The 20,750-nt window shown below is 48.2% G+C and overlaps 1 protein-coding gene across 3 annotated transcripts in view; it reads left to right on the top strand.

Annotated features, from left to right (window-relative positions):
* Positions 1 to 20,750, top strand: part of XIRP1 (xin actin binding repeat containing 1) — a 29,817-nt gene extending 9,067 nt beyond the window's left edge. For 2 of the 3 annotated variants that reach the window (XM_017828659.1, XM_017828660.1), the window contains 3 exons: positions 9,029 to 9,189; positions 10,429 to 10,482; positions 12,078 to 20,750. In XM_017828659.1, coding sequence (XP_017684148.1) covers positions 9,029 to 9,189; positions 10,429 to 10,482; positions 12,078 to 19,775 — 7,913 coding nt within the window. In that variant the 3' untranslated portion in view covers positions 19,776 to 20,750. Of the gene's footprint in view, positions 1 to 9,028; positions 9,190 to 10,428; positions 10,483 to 11,788; positions 11,954 to 12,077 lie in introns of those variants that run through there. The other variant, XM_017828661.1, reaches the window with a different exon arrangement.

Raw genomic sequence — 20,750 nt, 5'->3', positions numbered from 1 at the left:
TGGAATTTTTTCTCTATTCTTTTTTTTTTTTTTCACTCATGTAATGGGCAATAGTTGACATTTCCTTCTGAAATTCCCATCCTTCAGATTGCTGCGAGAACAACAGAAATTCCGTAACTTTCCCCAGTTCCCTCCATGTCTCCAGTTTTCACCTCAATCTTTGCCGAAAAATATGTGAAGTAGCTTCAGATTTTCATCAGAAAACAGAGATTTCGGAAAAGAGTGGTGGAGTTGCCTTTCTTTTCCTGTGCTTCTGGTGCAGATACCACTTTGCAAGAAGATAGAAAATCTGAAAACCCATATTCTTGTCCAGGCAAAGTGGTAGATAGTTCATTAGTGGCAGTTAAGGGATCCAGCCTGGGTGGACTTTGTTTTCAGCCCTTGAATAGTTGCAGTGTTTTGTAAGACACAAAACCTTCCTTTAGGGGGGAAACCAAGCAAGGATTCCCTAACCTTGTTACTAGGAGGGTGAAGATCCTTCTTTCAGCACCAGCAAAAGTCCCCAGTCTGGGTTTGAACACAGTAGCAGGAATCTCTGCATTAAGTACTGTATCTTACTGGTATCTTACCCCTTTAAGCCAAACATTTCTCTCCTCTCCCATATTCTTGCTGGCAATTTGCCTTATTCAGAAACAAATGGAAATTCCCGGGAATCTCAATAGCAACAAGCGGGTTGGGATTTTCTCTTTAGAGGATAATGCTAAATTAGTTTGGGGCATGGCTGTTTCTTCCAGAACAGCATTGAGTTTTCTTGGCTGTCAGCGATAAAGGGCTGACAGCGGCATGGAAACACCGGGATAAGAATAGAAAGCCAAGGCAGGGTCTCGCAGCTCCTCGGACCGTGTGGTATCCCTGCAATGCCCCCACGTAAACACCATGGCACGGCAAAGAAATCCTTAAAGATGCATGCCACAGCCCTGATCCCTGCTGGGCCCTGCATCCCAGGCAGGATGTGAGGCCGGTGATGCTCACAGGGCTCGTGCCTGCTCAGACATTCCCAAGGTATCTCTTCGATCGGTTAGAGAGCGCTTCCCTTAAAAGGTCTGGTATTTGCGGCATGCCAAGAAGCCCTCTCCCCAGGCAGAGATTATTCCAGTGGGCAGCTTGGTGTTGCTTTCCCCGGGGGATGGGGATTTTAGAGGGAGGGAAGCTGCTGTCGTGAATGGCCATCCTGGATTGCAGCCTGCAAGGGCTGAGATGCTGCGCTGCTGCGGGAGGAGGGAGAGCAGAGAGAAGATACTGGCAGAGGGGTAAAAGTAGTCCTGATGGTGGGACAGGTGAACTAGGGAAACGGGGGAATAAAAACAGCGCTCGCTGGATGTCAAGTGAGGGTGTTTATCACCATTTCAGTGGAAAACCGCTCTGTAAATAACAGATGAAGAGTCACTGGAGGGTACGAGAATGGTGCTGGCGTGAGCGGGGCGTGACACGATCCCAGCGTGTCAGAGGGCAGGGCTGGGTACTGAGAGCCCAGCGACACACAGCCCGGGGAGAGAGCAATTAAACATCCACTCTGCCTTTATTAACCCTTTATTACCTTAGCAGAGGAACACTGAGAATGAGGTATTGCCGAGCAGACAGTCAGGTCTCCACTCACCTTCTCTAGACAGTTGGTACCCAAAAAGTGAGGTGGTGGGGTGATGCTGGAGCCCTCTCTAGGAAAAGACATCCCACAGCAGTTGGCCCACTCGGGAAGGCCACATCCCCAACCAGCAATGCCACTCGCAGCTGTCCCTCAGCAGAGCTTCTTGGCATTTTTTTGGTGCCAGGAATAGAGTCCTCCACATTCCTGGATTTTTGCAAAGCCCAGAAATAGCTCTGAGCTGCCTTGGGGCAGATACTCAGGTCCGCCTGAGGCTAAATTTTCCCAGCTCTTCTCAGAAGCTCTTTAAATTACCTGAGGGTCATGATGCTGCTCCTGCAAAGTCCAGCTGACGCTGAGGAGCCAAAAACATTTGCAGAAGTGATGGAAGATCACGAACTTTCAGTTTGGAGGTGCTGGAAGTCGCAAAGAGATCTGATTTTGAAACTCAAGGGCAGGAAACAAGATATTCCTCAGCAGCTTTTTCCTTCACCCCCCTCCACCCCCTCAGATTTGCAAATGTAACTTTATACACGTGCAAAATGTTAATTATTAGACTATAATTTAGTAGGCAATTCCTAAAACATGAAATGATAATTTAAATCTTATTTCCTCTTCAACACAGCTGGTCTTTAGTTACATTATTTTATTTTACTTCTTTGTTTAGCACCTTCCTCTGGTTCTGGCACTTTTCAGCCCATTTCCCACCCCAGAAATTCATCTATTAAATCTGCACACCAGAGTTCCTCAAGTGATTGCAACATATGGCTTGCAGACAGCACAAAATCTTTCTTAAAACCTTTCAAAAGAGAATTATTTATATATTTTTATGTGTGTTAGTCATTACATTTATTTTCTATACCAGAGATGTCCCCCATCTCCAAATCAGGGATCTGTTGTACATGATGCTGTACAAACGTATTTGAAAGGGCAAGGTGTACTCATGAAAGTTTGAAATCGAAAAAAAAAAGTGTTTTTAAGTTGCATGATTCTTTTTAATCATCCAGCTGTAATCAGTGCTGTTCTCTACATCTGAGTTGGTAGGTGAACCTGTGAAAATCTTAGTTCTCACTTTTAAAGGTTGATTCCTAGCCCATATAGTTATAACAAACAGGCAACTTGGACCAAAATAGTAAAACAACACATGATTTCTATGTAAAAAGAACATGTTTACAATTGCCACTCTGTCACATAATGAGACAACCCATGGCAAAAAGAAAAAAGCTTGAATTTCAAATCCTCATGGTCCTTTGTAGGACTGAAAATGAGAGAAAGTACTGCAGTTTTCAAACAGAACAAAGTGTGATCCTGGCGTCAGGAGGGAGCACCCATGAGGGTAAGCAGGTGTTTTAGAGCATGACTCGTCCTCAGTCTTTACTAGAGTCTGGCTAAAATCCCATTGATGCTCCCTGTTGCATCTTTGTCCCACCTTTTCTTCCCCTTCTTTCGGAGAAAAACACATGATATTTTAACATTCTCTAAAGCCTCACGACCAGGTCATGAGGGCACTGAGAAATAGCTAGAGATGCTCTCCCATCCCCAAATCCTCACAACCCCCCCTCAGGACTACCCCTCCCTGCTCACCTTCTTGGCAGCCTCCAGACTAGGGCAGCAGGGAGCTTGCCCCACTTCCCACTCCTTCAGCATGTGTCTCCTCTGGAAGAGCTTCCCTATGGACCAGGACCACTGGTTCAGGGGTTGGGGCAAAGGTTTAAACCTTTCCCCGCTGACTGAGCACCCTCAATGGGCTGCCTGGCTCTTGGATTAAGCTGCAGCACTGGTTTCCCAGCCACCTTTTATGGGTGCTTACCCATCCATGTAAATTCCCGCAGCCCAGCCCTGGAGCAGTGCCAGTATTTGGGAGTCACTTTTGTCAGGGAACCGATTCTCCAAGAAGAAAAGCTGGTAGGAGGATGGGACAGATGTGATTCTGTACATGCAGCTGCCACATCCAAGGGCAGAGGCACTTCAAAACGGGGTCCCCATCTGCAGAGATGTGCTTCCAGCTTCAGGAGGGGTCACTGAGCTGCTGAGGTTTCACTGACGTGCAAGCCAGGGACAAGCAGTTGGGAATGGGGACACACGTCCAGCCACACAGCCTGGATCAGGGGGCTGAGCTGGTAATGACCATCCAATTGGGGGTAGCCCATGGCTAGTCCCAGACAGGGGGGAATAGCAGCCCCAGATTCCCAGGAAACAGCCAGCCCAGAGCACCACAAACCCAGCAGCATTTCCAGGTCAGTTCACCTCCATCTCCCTGGAAAAGAAAGTTGCATTCACAATGGAAAGATATCTCTATTTTGTCTCTGATTCCCCTGGTACTAAGGAGTTCCAGGACACAGGTCCCTTTGCTCCAACTGGCCTTTAAGTACTGGGTTTTGGGTTCTGCACCATGGGATGCACCAAAGGCCTTGTGGTACCTGAGCCATGGCACAGCCAAGGGGCAAGACTGTAACATGTCTGTGCTTTGGGCACAGGACACGCCAGGTACAGCAGCCAACATGGCACACCCAAAACTGACCTGCAGAGGAGCAATGTTGGGCAGCCACAGAGCAGGTGATGGAGGATGCCACATTCGGGGTGAGATGGTCTCACAGCACTGCTCCCTTCAGGGAGTGATGGAGCAGGACAGGACCCTGGCAGAACTTGCCCCACTGGACTATCCCTCTCCCCCCGACTCATGCAAGCCCTGTGTGAGCCCCCAGCTGATCTCAGCCCCCGTTACACAACCCCCAGCTCAGGCACTGCCCGTGGGGCGCACAGGGCTGCACAAAGGGCTTTGCTTAGCAGCTGTGTTTGCTCAGGGCGGCTGATTTTGGGAGCAAAGCCGATGACATGTGGTTGGCCAGGCGACCCGGGAGACTGGTGCTGAGCTTGCAGCTTCCTTTTTTAATAGGTGACTCAGGCGCTCAGTAGCTCACTGGGGTTGGTGGTGGGAGCTGTGAAGGAGTGCCAGCGGCAGAGGTGGTGGACACCGACAGGTGGGTAGCGTTGTTTCTTTATAGGCTAAATAGGTTTAAATAGGAAGCAGAGTGACACAGAGCTGCCGTGTTACTGGTGAGATGGGGTTTTCTCAGGGGAGGGCAGAGGGGGGAGAGGTTTTGTTAGTGATTTGTTTTCCACTTGTTGGGAGCTGACTGTCAGATGTAACATGATTATGGTTCAAGAGACCTGTATTATTATGTTCAGTAGGAGACAGAGCAGTTGAGTGATTTAAGGGCAATAATTGAAGAGGAAGTGAGTGAACTTTAAAATGAATATTTAAGAATCTTTTCCCCCCATTGCCTTGCCTTTTCCCCCTGTGTCTAAAAGAATCAGTGAGTACAAAGGAATACAAGGAGTTATTTTTCCCTGTTGCAAGTTTCCAGTTCCCACAGCCCTCCCTGCCTTCCTGGGGTGCGACTTATGGGGCAGAGAGGCTGTAAACTGAGCCCGAGCTGCACATGGGTCGGGCATGGGAAGCGCTCAAGAAACCCGACAGCTGCTCCCCATGGACAGTCCTAACATTGCAGCCCCTCAGACGAAATGTGCAGATTCATCCGGCGCCAGGCACTGGCACCAAGGACATTTTGCCGACAAACGCCAGCGGGGAGGAGCATTCCCTGTATCCTTCACTTAGGCAGCAGAGCCGTCGGCCGCAGTGCCAGCCGCTGGGCGGGACGGGAGGAGGGGGTTTTCAGGAGCTCTTTCCTTCTATTTTAGCTCACGGGGGATGCTTTAATGCTGGAGGTATCTGGTTTAAAGCCCCTGGGGCTGCTGGTCAATCAGCGCCGCGCAGGATGCATCACTCAGCGCTGGGTCGGATGCCGAATGTGCCAGCGGAGCTCTTTTGCTCAGCGAGGCAGAAATGTGGAGCCCAGCACAGGGTTCAAACTGGGCTTCCATCTCACGCACAACAAATAACACCCTAAGCCTGGCCTGCATAACAACCTTTGGCTTTGCTTTAGCATCCCCAGCTGGGAAGCTCCCCGCTCCCTCCCAGGGGATGCACCTTGCTCACAACTCTGGATGCGTCCTCGGTGCTGGATGCCGTTATCCACACACACGTGACAGCTCGGCTTTCTCGTTAGCGGAATGAACTGTTATTCTTTGGCTCTTATCTATAATTAGCAATTTGAAGGGTGGCAGCAGCCTGTTTCGTCAGGCAGAGACGTGTGGAGAGACCAGACTTTGTGGAAGCGTGGAGCCAGCCGCCCGCCCGGCGGGTTGGAGCGGCCCCTATCTAAGGCAGGCGGGGTTTGTGAGAAGTGATAAGCAAACAGAGGGCTGTGCACAGCCTGTGCACTGAAAAAAAAAAAAAAAAGAAAAAAAAAAGAGAGAAGGAAAGAAAAAAGAAAACAAAGGCAGCGATAAGGGAATGGCTTCAACGAAAGCCTTGTATCTAATTATATCTGTCATTAAAACAAGCCCTGTGGCCTTTCATCCACCCAAGCTAACGGATGAAGGACTCAGCAGCACTGACACTGTGCTATTTTCCACTGCAGGGACTGGAAATATTCCTTCAGCTGCACTATTCATTCCTGGCTGGAGGGGTATGTTGCTTTTCTTTGTGCAGTATCTCTACCTACAGGCCTATAGGTCAATACAAATTATATCATCTCAGTGGTAATACCCACAGACTGGGGTGGGAGGAGACCAATAAATATCAGCAGCCCAGCTCTAGGACGTGGGGATGTTTTTGCTAAGCACTTTGCACCGAAGTGGTTACGCACAGTAACACTGTGTCAACCTAGGCAGGAGCCCTGCCTTGCCATGGCCCATCTCCTAGAGATAGTTTTCAAGAGAGCCAAGGATTTGTGTTCATTTTCCCAGCCAGAAAGGCTGCAAATCTGTGCTTGGTTGCCTTTCTGCTTTGAAGCTAACAAGGCTCACTGTCTCCCCACTGCTCTTACTGGGAGGCTTAGCCAAACCTCATCACTGTGTAAGGGAGAAAGCTTCTGCTTGCCAGGCTGATTGGACCCCTTTTTGCCTTTCCACTAGGTAACTGAGCAATGGAGGAGAAAAGAAAGAGATTCCCTGACAAGATTTTCCAAAGCCCTCCTCAAAGCCTTCTGCAGCCAATTCAGCAAATGCTGCAAGGACCCTCCTGATGTCCATAGGACAAGGGGGAACAGTTTTAAACTAAAAGAGGAGATATTGAGATTAGATATTAGGAAGAAATTCTTTACTGTGAGGATAGCAAGACACTGGCACAGGATTCCCAGAGAAGTTGTGGATGCCCCATCCCTGGACATGTTCAAGGCCAATTGAACAGGGCTCAGAACAACCTGATCTAGTGGGTGGCATCCCTGCCCCTGGCAGTGGGATTAGAACTAGATGACCTTTAAGGTCCCTTCCAACCCGAATAATTCTAGGATTGTATGATTTCCAGGATGCTGTTCATCTTAAAAATCCAGGATCTAGTCAAAATTTGGGGTGTATTGAGTAAAGTGGGGAAAAGTGATGAAACCAGAGGGTGGTTGCAACCTCTCAGCCTATCTCAAGATGCACCAGGTCTGCACCAGCCTTGCACTGTCTCCACTGGCTGTAGACAGATAGTTCCTTTTGACTTGGTGTTTAAGCTGTGGACAGCAGAAATCAGGGAAAAAGGTGCCATATTTACATGGTGACTTAGCAAAAAAAAAAAAAAAAAAGCATTAAGGAAATACCTTCTTCTGTTTCTGCTGACCTTCAGCAGAACTGGGCAGCTAAATGTGTATTGCATCCCACTGCTTCCTCATGTATCCAGCCTTGGTTCATCATCCAAATGCCTGCACATATGCAGGAGCAGCTGGAACAAAGGACAACAGAAATCTAGGGGTTTGGCACCTTCCAGCAGCACACTGGTCAGGGTCTGACAACTCACTGAGGCCCCTCTGCTCTTGTTTTCTTGGCTTTTTGGTTCGTGTTTGTGCCCACAGGAACTGGCATTTCATTTGAAGCACCAGCTCCTGGAATCCTGTTAGTGTATAACATTAGCTGTTGTCAATTTAAAATAAAACCAGAGCAAATTTCCTTCAGCATTTTCTAGACAGACTTAAAATGCAGAAAATCTGAACTTAAAATGCAGAAAAAAGAGTCATTGGGTTTGTTATTTACTGATTTTCGTGATTTGAGGACTGAGATTTGAGGGCAAAGGATGCTGGAATGGCTGCAGTGCTTCTGATGTGCACGTATTAAAAAGTACATCAGCCCTTTCCTGGCTGTGCAATGGCTGGATTTGTGGAGAGAGAGCCCATTGTTCAAACAGAAAGCATTGCAAATACCACACTAAATCCGAATGTAGCAGTGCAAGCCTGCAGAGAACAGGAGAACCTTCTCGTGTTTTTACAGTGGTAACAGAGACATTACAGCCCTGACTAACCTGGAGAACTGAGGTACATCACGTAGGAGTAAAGCTCAGTATATGTCTCTGATGGGAGGTGGAGATGGCATTACCTAGCAGGGTAATGCAAAAAGAAAGTTCTTAGCTGGAATTTGGGGTTTCTGTGAAAACTGAACCCATCAGCATTAAATCCATTGATTTTGACCTGAACTTCTCTCTGGGGATGGACACAACTTTCATCCTCAGTGGGAAGGGAAGCCCCCACTGTTTAGGGGGATGAGGACCAAGGGGGATGGAGTACAATAGGTAGGAATGAGGCACAATGGCCTTGACATCATCCAGAAGTGTGTGGATTGGATGCTCCAACCATCCTGTCCCTCTGTGTAACCCCCAGGAGGTCTGGTTAATAGTTCATCTCCTCCTAGAGTGGCCATTTCTCCATGAACCCAATAGGGACAACCTCAGCTGTAGTATCTCCATGGGAGACATCTGAACAAAGGTAGGAATGCTGAATATCTTGAGTATCTCAGCAATGCCATGCTGGGCTCCATTGGGGGCCCCATGGGAGCTGGTGCAGCTCAAAATATCAGTTCTCTAAATTTAAGAGCAGGGTTTGGTCCTCTGGCTCTGCCAAAGGCTCCCTGCTGCATCCTGGGGCAAGTCTTGTAGCATCTCTCCATTTCCTGAAACAGGCTCCCAGAGAAAAGGCGAAGATAAATGGATATAACTGCTTGAGAGGCACATCCAGAGTAGAGTGGTGGGAATCGGCTCAAGTTAAACACATGTAGCTCCTTCACATCCTCTAACTCACTCGTATTTGGTGATGGCCTTGCCCAGGGATGCAGGAACGGGGGTGGGCTCTGTGCCCCACCAGCAGGATGGTGGCATCAGGTCACTGCCAAACGTGTGGCTCTCATCCAGGCTCAAAATCCATTTCAGCCATGAAAAAGGTGGAAATGTCCGTGATTTTTCTCTGAACCAAAAGGGCATGATGTTAAGTTTTGGGGGGCCAGGGCAGGGGCTGCCAGGGGGATTGGTGTGCAGATGGCAGAGCCCGTGGTGAGCAATGCCCAGGCTCCAGGCTGACCCTGCCCTCCCGTCTTTGGCTCGGGGCTCACCACGCACGTCTGTCCCTGTTTCAGATGATCGGACACGGTCATTTTTAGACACATCAGACAACACTATCCACATACTTCACCAAGGACGAGGGAGGTCCTCTGCGCCCTCCGTGAAGGAGCTGTCGGCTCTCTATCTCTCCCAGACAGCTGCCGCTGCTGCTGACGCCGGCAGCCCCGCACAGCCGGTAAGCACCAGCATCCTCCCCCTCCCAAATCACCAGCGGCATCCCAACAATGTCCCGCCCAAGCAAGTGGTTGTAAGAGAGTGAGAGAGAATGTGTGTGGTGAAGTAAATCTGCAGAAACACAGCGTTTGTTTTTCCAAAGATGAGCATTTTTTCAATTGTCGCTTGAAAATACTGGATGAATGTTATCAGAGGTGCTGGTGTGTGTGGGATTTATAAGCTGTGTACAAAAAACCACATATTATATACATATTAAATTCACACATACACACACGAAGCACACACACATCTACATCCACTAGCCCGTACAGTTTATTCATATATAAGATTTCTGCTTTATTTGCATGTATGTATTTACACATATTCATGGAGAAAATATTTAGCCCAGAGCAAGACCTACGTCTCCATCCTATCCCCATTCCAGCACACACACATACACATCATATATACCACACTCAGACATAACTGTACAGTGCAACCTCCCGTGTTCCTCTGCTTGTAGTCCTTAGTCTGGAATCCAGGGATTTAATCCCGCACTCCAAGATGATCAGTGGGCCATAGGATAATTCAGGGTTATGAGGCACATTTTCCCCATTTCCCCCGTACCAGTGGTGATCCAGGAGTAACATGGGATGTGATTTCATATCTGGGCCACTGCTGCAGGCACGTTCGTGTTCCCCCCTTACTCTCAACCTTTTATGGTGTTCAGAGATGTGGTCTCTCAAGTGTGTATTGGGACTCCCTACTGGAGGAGTCCAGACTGAAACAGTTCCAGTTGAAAATAAGTGAATGGAGACTGCAGCTGGAAAATTACAACTGGTTAGAAGACTAAAAAAAAAATAAAATTAAAAAAAATCCAAAACAATGAATTAAGCATTTTGTAATGCAATTACAAATATAGATCAGTCTTGTTTTTTAAAAGTTGAAGTATAAACAAAAATAGAGCCTAAATCAAACTTTCCTAGTTTTGATTTCCTCTAACTCTAAAAAAATGTGTTTTGGGTTTTATTTGTTGGCTGAGATTTTAGGAAACGTACATTTTTTATCAACCTGGAATAAGACTTTTTTTCTCATCTGTACAGAACTGCCAGTGACCCAAAAAAGAAAACCTGACCTGTAATGGTTTTCAGGTCTCTGTAGTTGATATGCACCTTAATACACATAAATGCATAAAAATACATATACAGATAATGTGTCTTCCTATGCAGTTAAATGTCATTTCTCCACGTATCTTTTACAGAGTGCTGTGAAGGACAACTCCATTCACTCTCCCCACAGGCAGAAAAAAAGCAAGGTAGGAAATGTTTAAGATAAGCACCGTTATCTAACCAAATATTTGTGGCCTGTGAGTGTGATTGAAATACCCACACAAGGCAGCAAGGAGCACTTTAATACTGAATATAGCTATCAGCTGCTCAGTCGCTCTTCCCCACGTTCAGAAGTTCTTCACAGATAAAAAAAAAAAAAACCAAACCACCCTTATTTTTAAAAGCGCATTCAAAGTAAGTTGGCTCATGCGAAAGATTTGCATTTTACACTTGCTGCAGAATATGCTGATTTTCGGTATTCTGAGTGTGGGTTTCTTTTTACTAATGTTCAAAACTTATTTTTAGCCAGAACAATCTGCGTGTAACAGAGTGAAATAACACCGTGCACCACTGCTTTGAGCAACAACTAATAATATTCCAGGCATAACTCCACAGACGTAACTGCACAGGCATGCCAAGGGTCAGCAGATCTGTTTACTGAAAGGAAAGCCACCAGGATTACAGTCTCTTTTAGACAATGGTTAAAGGCTTCAGCTACCTTCCCTGTGGACAAACGCCCAGGCAGAGCAGGTTGCAGGTATTCAGTTCAGTGTTCGGTGCCGAGGGTTCCCAGACTAAGGAGAAAAAAATGCAGAAAGGGAGGCTCAAAGGTGGGCTGGACATCCACAGCCCACTCTGTTCACTTCTGTACCAATGCTGCTGTGAATATGAGCTGAGCTCAGACTGAGTTTAAACAGGTCTAACTTCCCTGGCACCCAGCTATGGGTGTTACCCCAACCTCTGATCCTTCAGCCTTGTTTTTTCTCCTAAAGGAACACAGAATTTGGCCAACTGATCCCAGCAGTTTGTAGACCTTAGTTAGTCTCATATCTGTACAAGTCTGCAAGTCAGAAGAGCTTTATTTAAGTCTCTAATTGTATAACTGTCCATCTATTCTTGTGTAAATGGTGAAATGGGGTACACCCATGAGTCCAACAGAAGAAATCATTAATCAGATGAACATCCTTTCCCCAGCTCTCCCTCTTGAGCAGTAGGCAACCCATGGTGCTACCAAAAGCTCATCGTGCTACCTCCCTACCCAACGTCATCAGCTCAGTTTGACACTTTGGTTCCCTCTCCCCATTTACTTATTGAGACCTCTTCACAAAAAACTCCTTGACTTTCTCCTGCACCCATATCCTGTGTTCCCAGACTCCCTGCAGGTCCTCACACTACCCCAGACACAGGGGAGCAGGAGGGAGAAGTTAACTTTTAGCTCACTACTCGAAGACAGCCTTTTCCACGTCATTCTTGTGGTCACTCTCTTGGTGGCACAGCCCAAATCGAGCACCTCTGTTATGCTGTAGCTGGACTGAATCCTGGGGACTGTAGACTAACCACCTCACCTGGATTAGAAGCCTTGCCTTGAGCCGTTGCAGTGGAACCAGAGCTAACACCGAGCCTGGAGCGTGTGCAGTGGTGTGATGTTTTGGAGTGCTGTGTGCTACTGAACCAAAGGTACGGAGCTTAGTAGGTGCACGGAATTCCCTTGCTGGCTTTTCCCTTTGCCGTTCTCACCATTAACGGCCGTGGGGTTGGCGGGACAGAAACTGTTCTGACGTTTGAAACTGTTTCCCCAAAGATGTCAGAAGCTCAGAAATCATCTAAAGCAGCCACCAAGAAAATGGAAGACGACTTGCCTCCCCCTCCCACCGTGAGCTCAGTCCAGGTCATCGCTCCAGGGAGTCAGGATCTCAACCCACTCCCTGTGCCTCCTCCAAAACAAGCCTTCTCCAAGTTCTACCAGCAGCGCCAAGTGAACGAGCTAAAGAGGCTCTACAGACACATGCATCCCGAGCTCAGGAAGAACTTGGAAGAAGCTGTGACTGAGGACCTGGCAGAAATGCTTAATACCGAAGACCCCAATGCACAGGCCTCTGTGAACCTGGATAAAGTTCTCCCAGGAGAGGTTCAGTCCATGCGCTGGATTTTTGAGAACTGGGCACTCGACTCCATTGGGGACCACCAAGCCACCAAGAAGCTGACAGAAGAAGAGATCATTCCTGGTGGGGATGTGAAAAGTACTTCCCTGAGGTTTGAAAGCCAGTCAATTAATGGATACAGCCTGTCAGCGTCACCCAAGGTGTCAGAAACAGACCTTGCCAGAGGAGACGTTCGTACTGCCCGATGGCTCTTTGAAACCCAACCACTGGACACATTAAACAAACTGTATTCAGATGAAACTGAGGTGCAGGAGGCAGTTCTCAAGGAGCCTGTCCAGGGAGGTGATGTGCAAGGGGCCAAACAGCTCTTTGAAGCACAGTCCTTGGATGCTATAGGACGCTGCTCCTCAGTGGAGGAGAAGAGCATCCTACAACTCAAGTCAGAAATCCAGGAGCTAAAAGGCGATGTTAAGAAGACTGTCAGGCTCTTCCAAACAGAGCCCCTTTGTGCCATCAGAGACAAAACTGGGACTATCCATGAAATCAAGTCCGTCTGCCGAGAAGAAATTCAGAGCAATGCAGTCAGAACGGCTCGCTGGCTGTTTGAGACTCAGCCCCTGGACACCATCAACAAGGACACTTCCAAAGTGCAGATAATCCGTGGGATTTCGCTGGAAGAAATTGGAAGGCCAGATGTCAGTGGAGCAAGGTGGATATTTGAAACCCAGCCCCTGGATGCCATCAGAGAAATCACAGTGGAAGAACAGGACTTCAAGGCTTCTACAGATTTTGTCACAGGGGCAGATGTCACTAAGCAGAGATTGCTCTTTGAGACCCAGACTCTTGACTCCCTGAAAGGAGAAGCTTCAGAAAGTGTTGTAGCCAAAGAACAAGTCATTGGAGGTGATGTGAAATCCACACTCTGGCTATTTGAGACGCAGCCAATGGAAACCCTGAGAGACAATTTTGAGGTGGGACGCTTAAAGAAAGTAGAGCTTTCAGCAGAGGAGAAGGGAGATGTGAAGCAAAGAAAACACGTCTTTGAGACCTGTCCCCTTGGTAGCATCTCCAAGGCATTTGAGGAAGAAATTCCAGCCACCAGCGTGGAAGAGGTAGTAAAAGGGGATGTGAAGTCTTTCAAGACCTTGTTTGAGACTCTCCCTTTAGACAGCATTAAACAGGCTGATGCTGAGCCCATCACCAAAGAAGAGGAGGAGAAGATTCCAGCTGGCAACGTCAAAGCCAACCAAATCCTGTTTGAGACAACACCTCTGTATGCCATCAAGGATAGCTTTGGCAATTTCCATGAAGTCACCTCTGTAAGTAGAGAGCAGATCATCAGCGGGGATGTCAAGAACTACAAGTGGATGTTTGAAACCAGGCCCCTGGACCAGTTTGATGAAAGCATCAAGAAAGTGGATATAATACGGGGGATCACAAAGCAAGAGATGGTGGCTGGTGATGTCAGAACAGCCAAGTGGCTCTTTGAAACTCAGCCTATGGATGTCATTCATCACAAAGCCATGGAAGGAGAGGAGCACCCCTCAGTGAAGCGGGAGATCTCCCAGAGGGGGGATGTGAAGACCTGCCGGTGGCTTTTTGAGACCCAGCCAATGCACACCCTGTACGAGAAGGCTGAAAAGAAGCAGGAGGAGGACGGCAGCGTGCCCCAAGCTGATGTGAAGTCATACACGTGGATGTTTGAGACTCAGCCCCTGGACTCCCTGAAAGGCCAGGAGGAGCAGTATCTGCAAGTCAGTAAGGCGTACAGTCAGGAGGAGTTACAGGGAGTTGATGTCAAAACTGTCCGGCACCTATTTGAGACTGAGCCCTTGGGCAGCAGCACTGTCGGTGAAGCTGACAGGAAAAAGACCATGCGGTATTCCAGTCGAGTGGAGATACAGTCTGGGGAAGTGTCCAGAGTGAAGGAGTTCTTTGAAGCTAAGCCCTTGGATACAGCCACCAAACCAAAATCCCAGAAAGATGCTGGGACAATTGAAGCCGGATCCGTGCACAAGTTCACATGGCTCTTTGAGAACTACCCCATGGATACCCTGAAGGACAACTCTGAGGGCATCCAGGAAATCCCTCCAGAAAAGGATATCAAGGGGGGAGATGTTGGAGGCAAAAGGTTCGTATTTGAGACTTATTCCCTTGACCAAATCCATGACGAAGTGGACGAGACAGAGCTCCAGAAGATCCAGAAAGACACCATGAGCAAAGCAAATGTCAAATCCTGCACGATGCTCTTTGAAAGCCAACCCTTATATGCTATCCAGGACAAAGAGGGGGGATACCACGAGGTCACCTCAGTGAAGAAAGAAGAAATCATGAAAGGTGATGTGAAAGGTGCCCGGTGGTTGTTTGAAACTAAGCCCCTGGATCAGATCAAGAAGGAAGAAGAGGTGTTTGTGATCAGGGCTGTCACCCAAGAGGACATCAAGAAAGGAGATGTCCAGGCTGCCCGGTGGAGGTTTGAGACAGAGCCTCTTGACTCCTTCTCAGTGGGAAAGTTGTCTGTGCCCAGAACTGTAGATGATGTGCAGAGGGGAGATGTTCAGTCCAACAAGCAGCTCTTTGAGTCCCAGCAGGTGGGCCAGAAGAAGTATGTGAGGATGGTCAGTGTCAGTGACGTTCAGCGGGGTGATGTGAGGACATCCACTTGGCTTTTCGAGAACCACCCTGTGGATTCCCTGTACGGGGATGCAGAGAGAAGCTCATCCATGAGCACAGTGCAGAGAGAGGACAGCCAGAAGGGGGATGTGAAACGCTGCACCTGGTTGTTTGAAACCCAGCCAATGGACACGCTTAAGGACACAGAGGAGGTGACGGTCAACGCTGGGGCCCAGGAAACAATCCCTCGTGCAGATGTGAAAAGCACAACGTGGCTCTTCGAGAGCACGCCCTTGGATAAATTCAGTGCTTCTGAAGGCAGCATAGAAATAGAACTGAAAGAAAGAACCATGAAGGAGACTTTAGAGACTCTCTGCACTTGCCAGGCGATCCAGCATGATGGGATCCTCATTGAAGCCAATGATATGGAGAGTGTGAAGATGGTGAAGTACCAGCTTAGCAGCCCCGGTGCTCCAGAGATCCTGAAGGAGGAGGTTGTGGGAGGCCATTTGCAGAGGATTATGCTGCAGCTCCTGCACAGGACCAACGTGGAAGCACAGAGTGTGCTGGTGGAGGAGGACAGAGATGGCAAGATCAAAGTAAGCCCATTGCAGCTGCTGGACCAGAGTGAAGCTGTTAAAGGCAAAGAGGACTTCAGTGGAGATGTAGCCAAGGCTTTACAGGGCCTCCTAAGTCAAGATGCTTCCATCAAAAAGGGAATGGTCTTACAAGAGACAAAGTCGGGATCAGTGAAGATGACTCTCTACTCCCTCCTGTTCCATTCTATCCAGCAGAAAGTTGTCAAGGGGGATGTGAAGTCAACGATTGGGAACCTGTTGGCTTCTTCTCAGGAGCAGAAAGCGGCAGCAACCATCAAACGGGAGGACAACGAGAAGGGAAATGTCCAACTTTTTGCGAGCTGCATTGAGAAGGGAGATCTCAGCTATCTGAAGAATCTCCAGCAGGAGTCAGAGATACAATCCCTCATCAATGCCCAAGCAGAGCAGGGGGAAGATGAGAGTGTCCCACGGGTTGTGCAGGGGGCTAACATACGTATCTTACCAAATAAAGAACAAATAGGGAAAGTAATTGCAGAAGGTGAGCCAGGGACTATGGAGGGAGCAAAAAAGGGATTTGTATGTGAAAGCACAGGCAGAGAGGGTGTGTTAGAGAGAGAGGCTGTGCATGCAGCAGGTGTGACAGGCACCACAGTGCAATGTCTTGGGAAGCCCCTGCCCACAGTGGTGGGAAAGGAAGAAATTCTGTCCGGAGGTCTTAAAGTGACTACAAAGTCAATCCAAAGGGTGGCTGATGCCAGCAAGAAGGCAGAGAAAGCAGAAACCACCACTGCCCAGTTGAAGGAGCCCAAAACTATGACGCAAGGCACATTTCCAACCCAAGTGGCATCTCAGGGGGCAGAAGTGGATGGGAAACAGCAGAGTGTGGTGAGTGGGGGAGCAAGCCAGACTCAGACAGAAGAAAAGGCCCTTGGGAGTGATCTCCAGGCTGCAATGCAAAGCCTGAGGCTGGCAACGGCAGAAGCAAAAAACATTCAACACCATGTCCAGAGCAAATTCCAGAGGAACAGGGAGGAGGTCCACACAGCCTGCAGGCAGCAGACAGTCAGCACACAGGGAACAATGACCCTTCAATCAACCATGCACCAACAGGACTCTTCATCCACCAAGCAGGAGAGCAGCAGCACTGCCACCAGGACCACCACCACCAGAGTCCAGGAGGCATCCAAGACCCACACAAGCGTGTCTCAGAAGAGCATAGCATCACACAAAAAGGTCAGTGCTTCTGAGGAAGTACAGACAGGACAACTATTGAGCCAGGAAATCCAAGTTGTGCCTAGTAGAGATTTTAGCATTAAGGATGGCCTTTATACTGCCACACCCGTGAAAACCTATATAAACCCTTGTGTTGAGTCTGATTACAAAGAGCAATCAGTGCAAGAAGAAAGAGATGTTGTTGTCAGAGGGGATGTACAGACAGCTATCAGAGCACTGCAAAGTGCCGCCACAGAACAGCGCCTGGTAGAAAAGGAGGATGTTGTCCGAGGTAATTTAAAAGCCACACTTCAGTCGCTGGAAAAGTCTAACGTTAATGTCTCCAGAGGGGACTTTAAAGCTGCTATGATATACAGAAATGCAGGGCAGTCCTATTCTGTGTGTAAAAAGAAAAATGAGACTCAAGTCGCTAGTAACCAGACTGCTGTAGTGGCTTCAGGGTCGCAGGCTGATAATGACTTTCCTCCTCCTCCCCCAGTTGCTGTGATGAAAGCAGAACATTGCCCACCCTCAACTAAAGCAGCAAGAGAAGGTGCCCTTCCATTACCAACCAGCAAAGATGAAGTCCAAGGATGTTCTGCACCACTCCAGACCCCTCTTCCTGCCCTCCCTTCTCTGTCCTGCAAACCCAGTGATAAGAGTCCTGCAGAGAAGCCCAGGATTCCTCCAAAACCAGAAATTACTGCCCCACACAGGAAAAAACCTGTTCCCCCTCCAAAACCTGAGCACTTCTCACACGAGGCACATTCTGCCTCTGCAAGTAACAGCACAAGCAGATCAACCAAACCCATCCCTCCACCCCTGCCTCCAAAACCTCTAGGCTTGAAGGAAATCATCAGGCCGAAGACTCCCGCCACGGAGCTGGGATCAAGCTGCATGGAAGTTCATGAACAATCAGGCTATGAGGAGGTTCAGGCAAAATCCTACAATTTGGAGACATCTGTGAAGAAGACTGTCACAGTTCAGGGTACAAACACTGAGAGAAAGGTGCCAAAGTACTCTGCCAAAACCCCTCTTCAAATAGCAGAAGAAAGGTACAAGGCCAACAAAGCAGGACAAGGAAAGGTGGAATCAGACAGCGCTAAGACTTCAAAGCCAATAAAAAATGGAGTGGCTAGTTTTGAAGTCAAGCAGGGAATGGTGAGTGGGAAAGCTGCTGCTCCAAGGAGATGCCCAGGTGAGGTGGCTCAGAGGAACACAGAGCTGTGCCGAGATGAGAACGGGTGCTCTTCACTATCGCATCCCACCTGTCCTGGTAGAGCACAGACAAATAATATGCCAGGACAAACTGAGCCAAGAACCTCCCCTGTGGGCCACACCACTCCTCCAAAGAGAGATGACACTACACAAAACGCCTCATCCAAGGTGGAAAGGGAAAGTGTATCTAATTCTTACGGATCGTGGGATAGTCAGAGAGTCGTGCAGCAGGTGCATGAGAGGAGGCAAATGTCTCATTCAATGTCCTTCCATCAGCAGTCAATGAACTCCTTTGAGGAGCAACATCAGGAGACCAGTGGGCAACTGAAATGTCCTGATGGGGAGGCAGAGACACCTGCCCAAGAGAAGCCAGTGGTTGTTATGAGAGAAAAAAAAACGAGAGAAACAGAAGATGAGCGTCGGAAGAGGCTGTCAGTACACAAAGAGGAGATCATGAAAGGCAATGTCAAGGAAGCTATGGAGATCTTTGAGAACCTCAGGAGACAGGAGCAGCTGCAAGAAATCTTGACTCGAGTGAGGGAGTTTGAGGAGGAAACAAGCAAAGTGGATGTGAAAGCTCTGAAGAGCTTCTTTGAGAAGGTCCCTGAGTGGGTTGTTCGTCAGAAGGCCCACCAGGCCAAGCAAAAGGACAAGGCTGAGGCACTGGAAAAGGAGGACACTGACAGTGTCTCCTCAATGGAGCTGGTTTTTGAGGACCTGGAACGAGCAAGCGCTGAGATTATGCACCTGAAGGAACAGACGCTTGCCCGGATCCAGGACATTGAGGAGGCCATCAAGAAAGCTATTTATTCTGTTTCTAGTCTCAAGTCTGAGTCAGACATTGCAGGGCTGTCAGGGCTGTTCAAGGAATCTCTGGGGAGCACTCAAAGCTCTGTGAGCAGTAGCAATATCCGTAAAATCAGTATTGTCTCAAGCAAAGCCAAACAGGAGGAAGTCACACTGGAGACGGGGGAAGCAGCATCTGTGGAAAGTGCAAAGGTGGCAGAAAAGACTGAGGCAGCCAAGGCAGAGCTGGGGGTCCCCCGCCTCATTCAGTCTCGTGTCAGCTCTCCCTCCTCACCTTCCTACATCACCATCGAGTCTGCTGCCAGGAAACCAGCAGAATCACCCAGGACAGCACACTCCCCCCAGGATGTCCCTTCGCCAGACTGTCTTGACTCTCCAGGAAAGAGGGGTGCTTTTGCTCAGAACAGCTTTAGCTCCATTACCCATCCATCAGCTGGGTCTACTGGCCATGACACAAAACCCTTAGAGAAGAGACCAGACCCCCTCCAAACAAAAGCTGGGCTGAGCTCAATGAAACAGCACACCCTTGGCAATGCCAACCATCCGACCAGTGACAAAGAGAAGGGCTCCCTGGACACCTCCAAAGACAGCTGCCACTGTGGGAAGAAAGGAAGCTTTTCGGAATACCGCTCCCTGAATGTCTCCAGCCCACAAAATCCACGGAGGCAGAAAAGCATCCTGGAGCTGCAGACAGGGCCCGATGGGTCCAAGCTCTACGGAGCCACCCGGACTGTCATGGAGCAGTACGAGGAAATGGACCAGTTTGGAAACAAAATCATCACTTCGTCCACCACTGTCACCAAACAGTCTGAGACACAAACATCTTCCACGTGCGATGTGGTGGCTCATCCCCAGTATGAGGCCTCGGCCTCACCCATGTTTCGGAGGTACTTGAAGAGCCCAGGCGAAAACTTCCACACCAATGGGAGTTTCCAGGAGCCAGGAGTGGTCTTTGTCACCTTTGGCAACTCCAAGCCAAAGAAGTAGGAGATTCTGGGGAGCAAGAGAGGACTCTTTGAGACAAAAGAGAAAGGCCACGATAAACATTTCTCCTCTTTCAGCTACATCACACGCAGGGATTCACCTACACCCTAGGGACTTCTCAGGGTCGTCGTCTTGGTGTTTGCACACAGACAGGACTAATGCAGTCTGCCTTGACACTGGAGGAGAACAGCCCTCACCTGGCCAACCCAAGAGACTTGGTGCTGCACCACAACTCGGAGTCCTGGCAGTCTTAGAAGCACAAGGGAAAAATCCATCCATGGGGCACCTTAGGGTATCTTCCCCCTGAAGGTTTGGAGGGGGGCAGCTTGTGGTGTTGTCTCGGGATTCTCTGAACTACTGCAGAAGGAAGGATAGGTAGGATCAGCTAAAGAACCAACCAATCTGGTCACTGGCAAACAAACACCTTCTTTCTTTCTAAGAAGGGCATCCTACACAGACATATATATACACAAGCTCATATTGATGGGTGGGTTTGATAAGTTTTCTCTTAGCCATTAAGAAAAGAAAAGAAAGAAAAGGAAAAAAAAAAAGTCTTGAATTGCTGTCACTATTGGTTTTGGGGGAGGTGTTTATCAGTTTGTTTTTCAGTTCCTGGAAAGTGTTTGATGCTACTGGAAATTGTCAAGCCAAGACCTACAGCTATTATCAATGCCATTCCCCCAAAGAAAGACGCTATGAAATATTCTCTGCTTGAGTCAGAATGGTTACTGCTTTCCTTTGTTTTTTTCTAGAATTGTAATTTATTATTCAACATATACAAACCCCTTATTTTAGATTTTTCCATGCTTTCCTACATGTTTACTGTTTAAATTCACTTTAAGACTTTGTAAAGCAATTTTCTTATTATTATGACTTTGTTTTGTACATTCTCAACTGAAGATTTTAGATATTTTGTGGCTTTTTTTTTTTTTAACTTCTATTGCTGCGTTCTGAAGGTAAACATTACCTCTAAAAATA

This window comes from Lepidothrix coronata, unplaced genomic scaffold, assembly GCF_001604755.1.
Source record: "Lepidothrix coronata isolate B3197 unplaced genomic scaffold, Lepidothrix_coronata-1.0 Scaffold151, whole genome shotgun sequence".
In the NCBI taxonomy this organism is placed as follows: Eukaryota; Metazoa; Chordata; class Aves; order Passeriformes; family Pipridae; genus Lepidothrix; species Lepidothrix coronata.
Note: the sequence above shows the minus strand (reverse complement) of the source record. Positions and strands in the feature narration are given on the sequence as shown.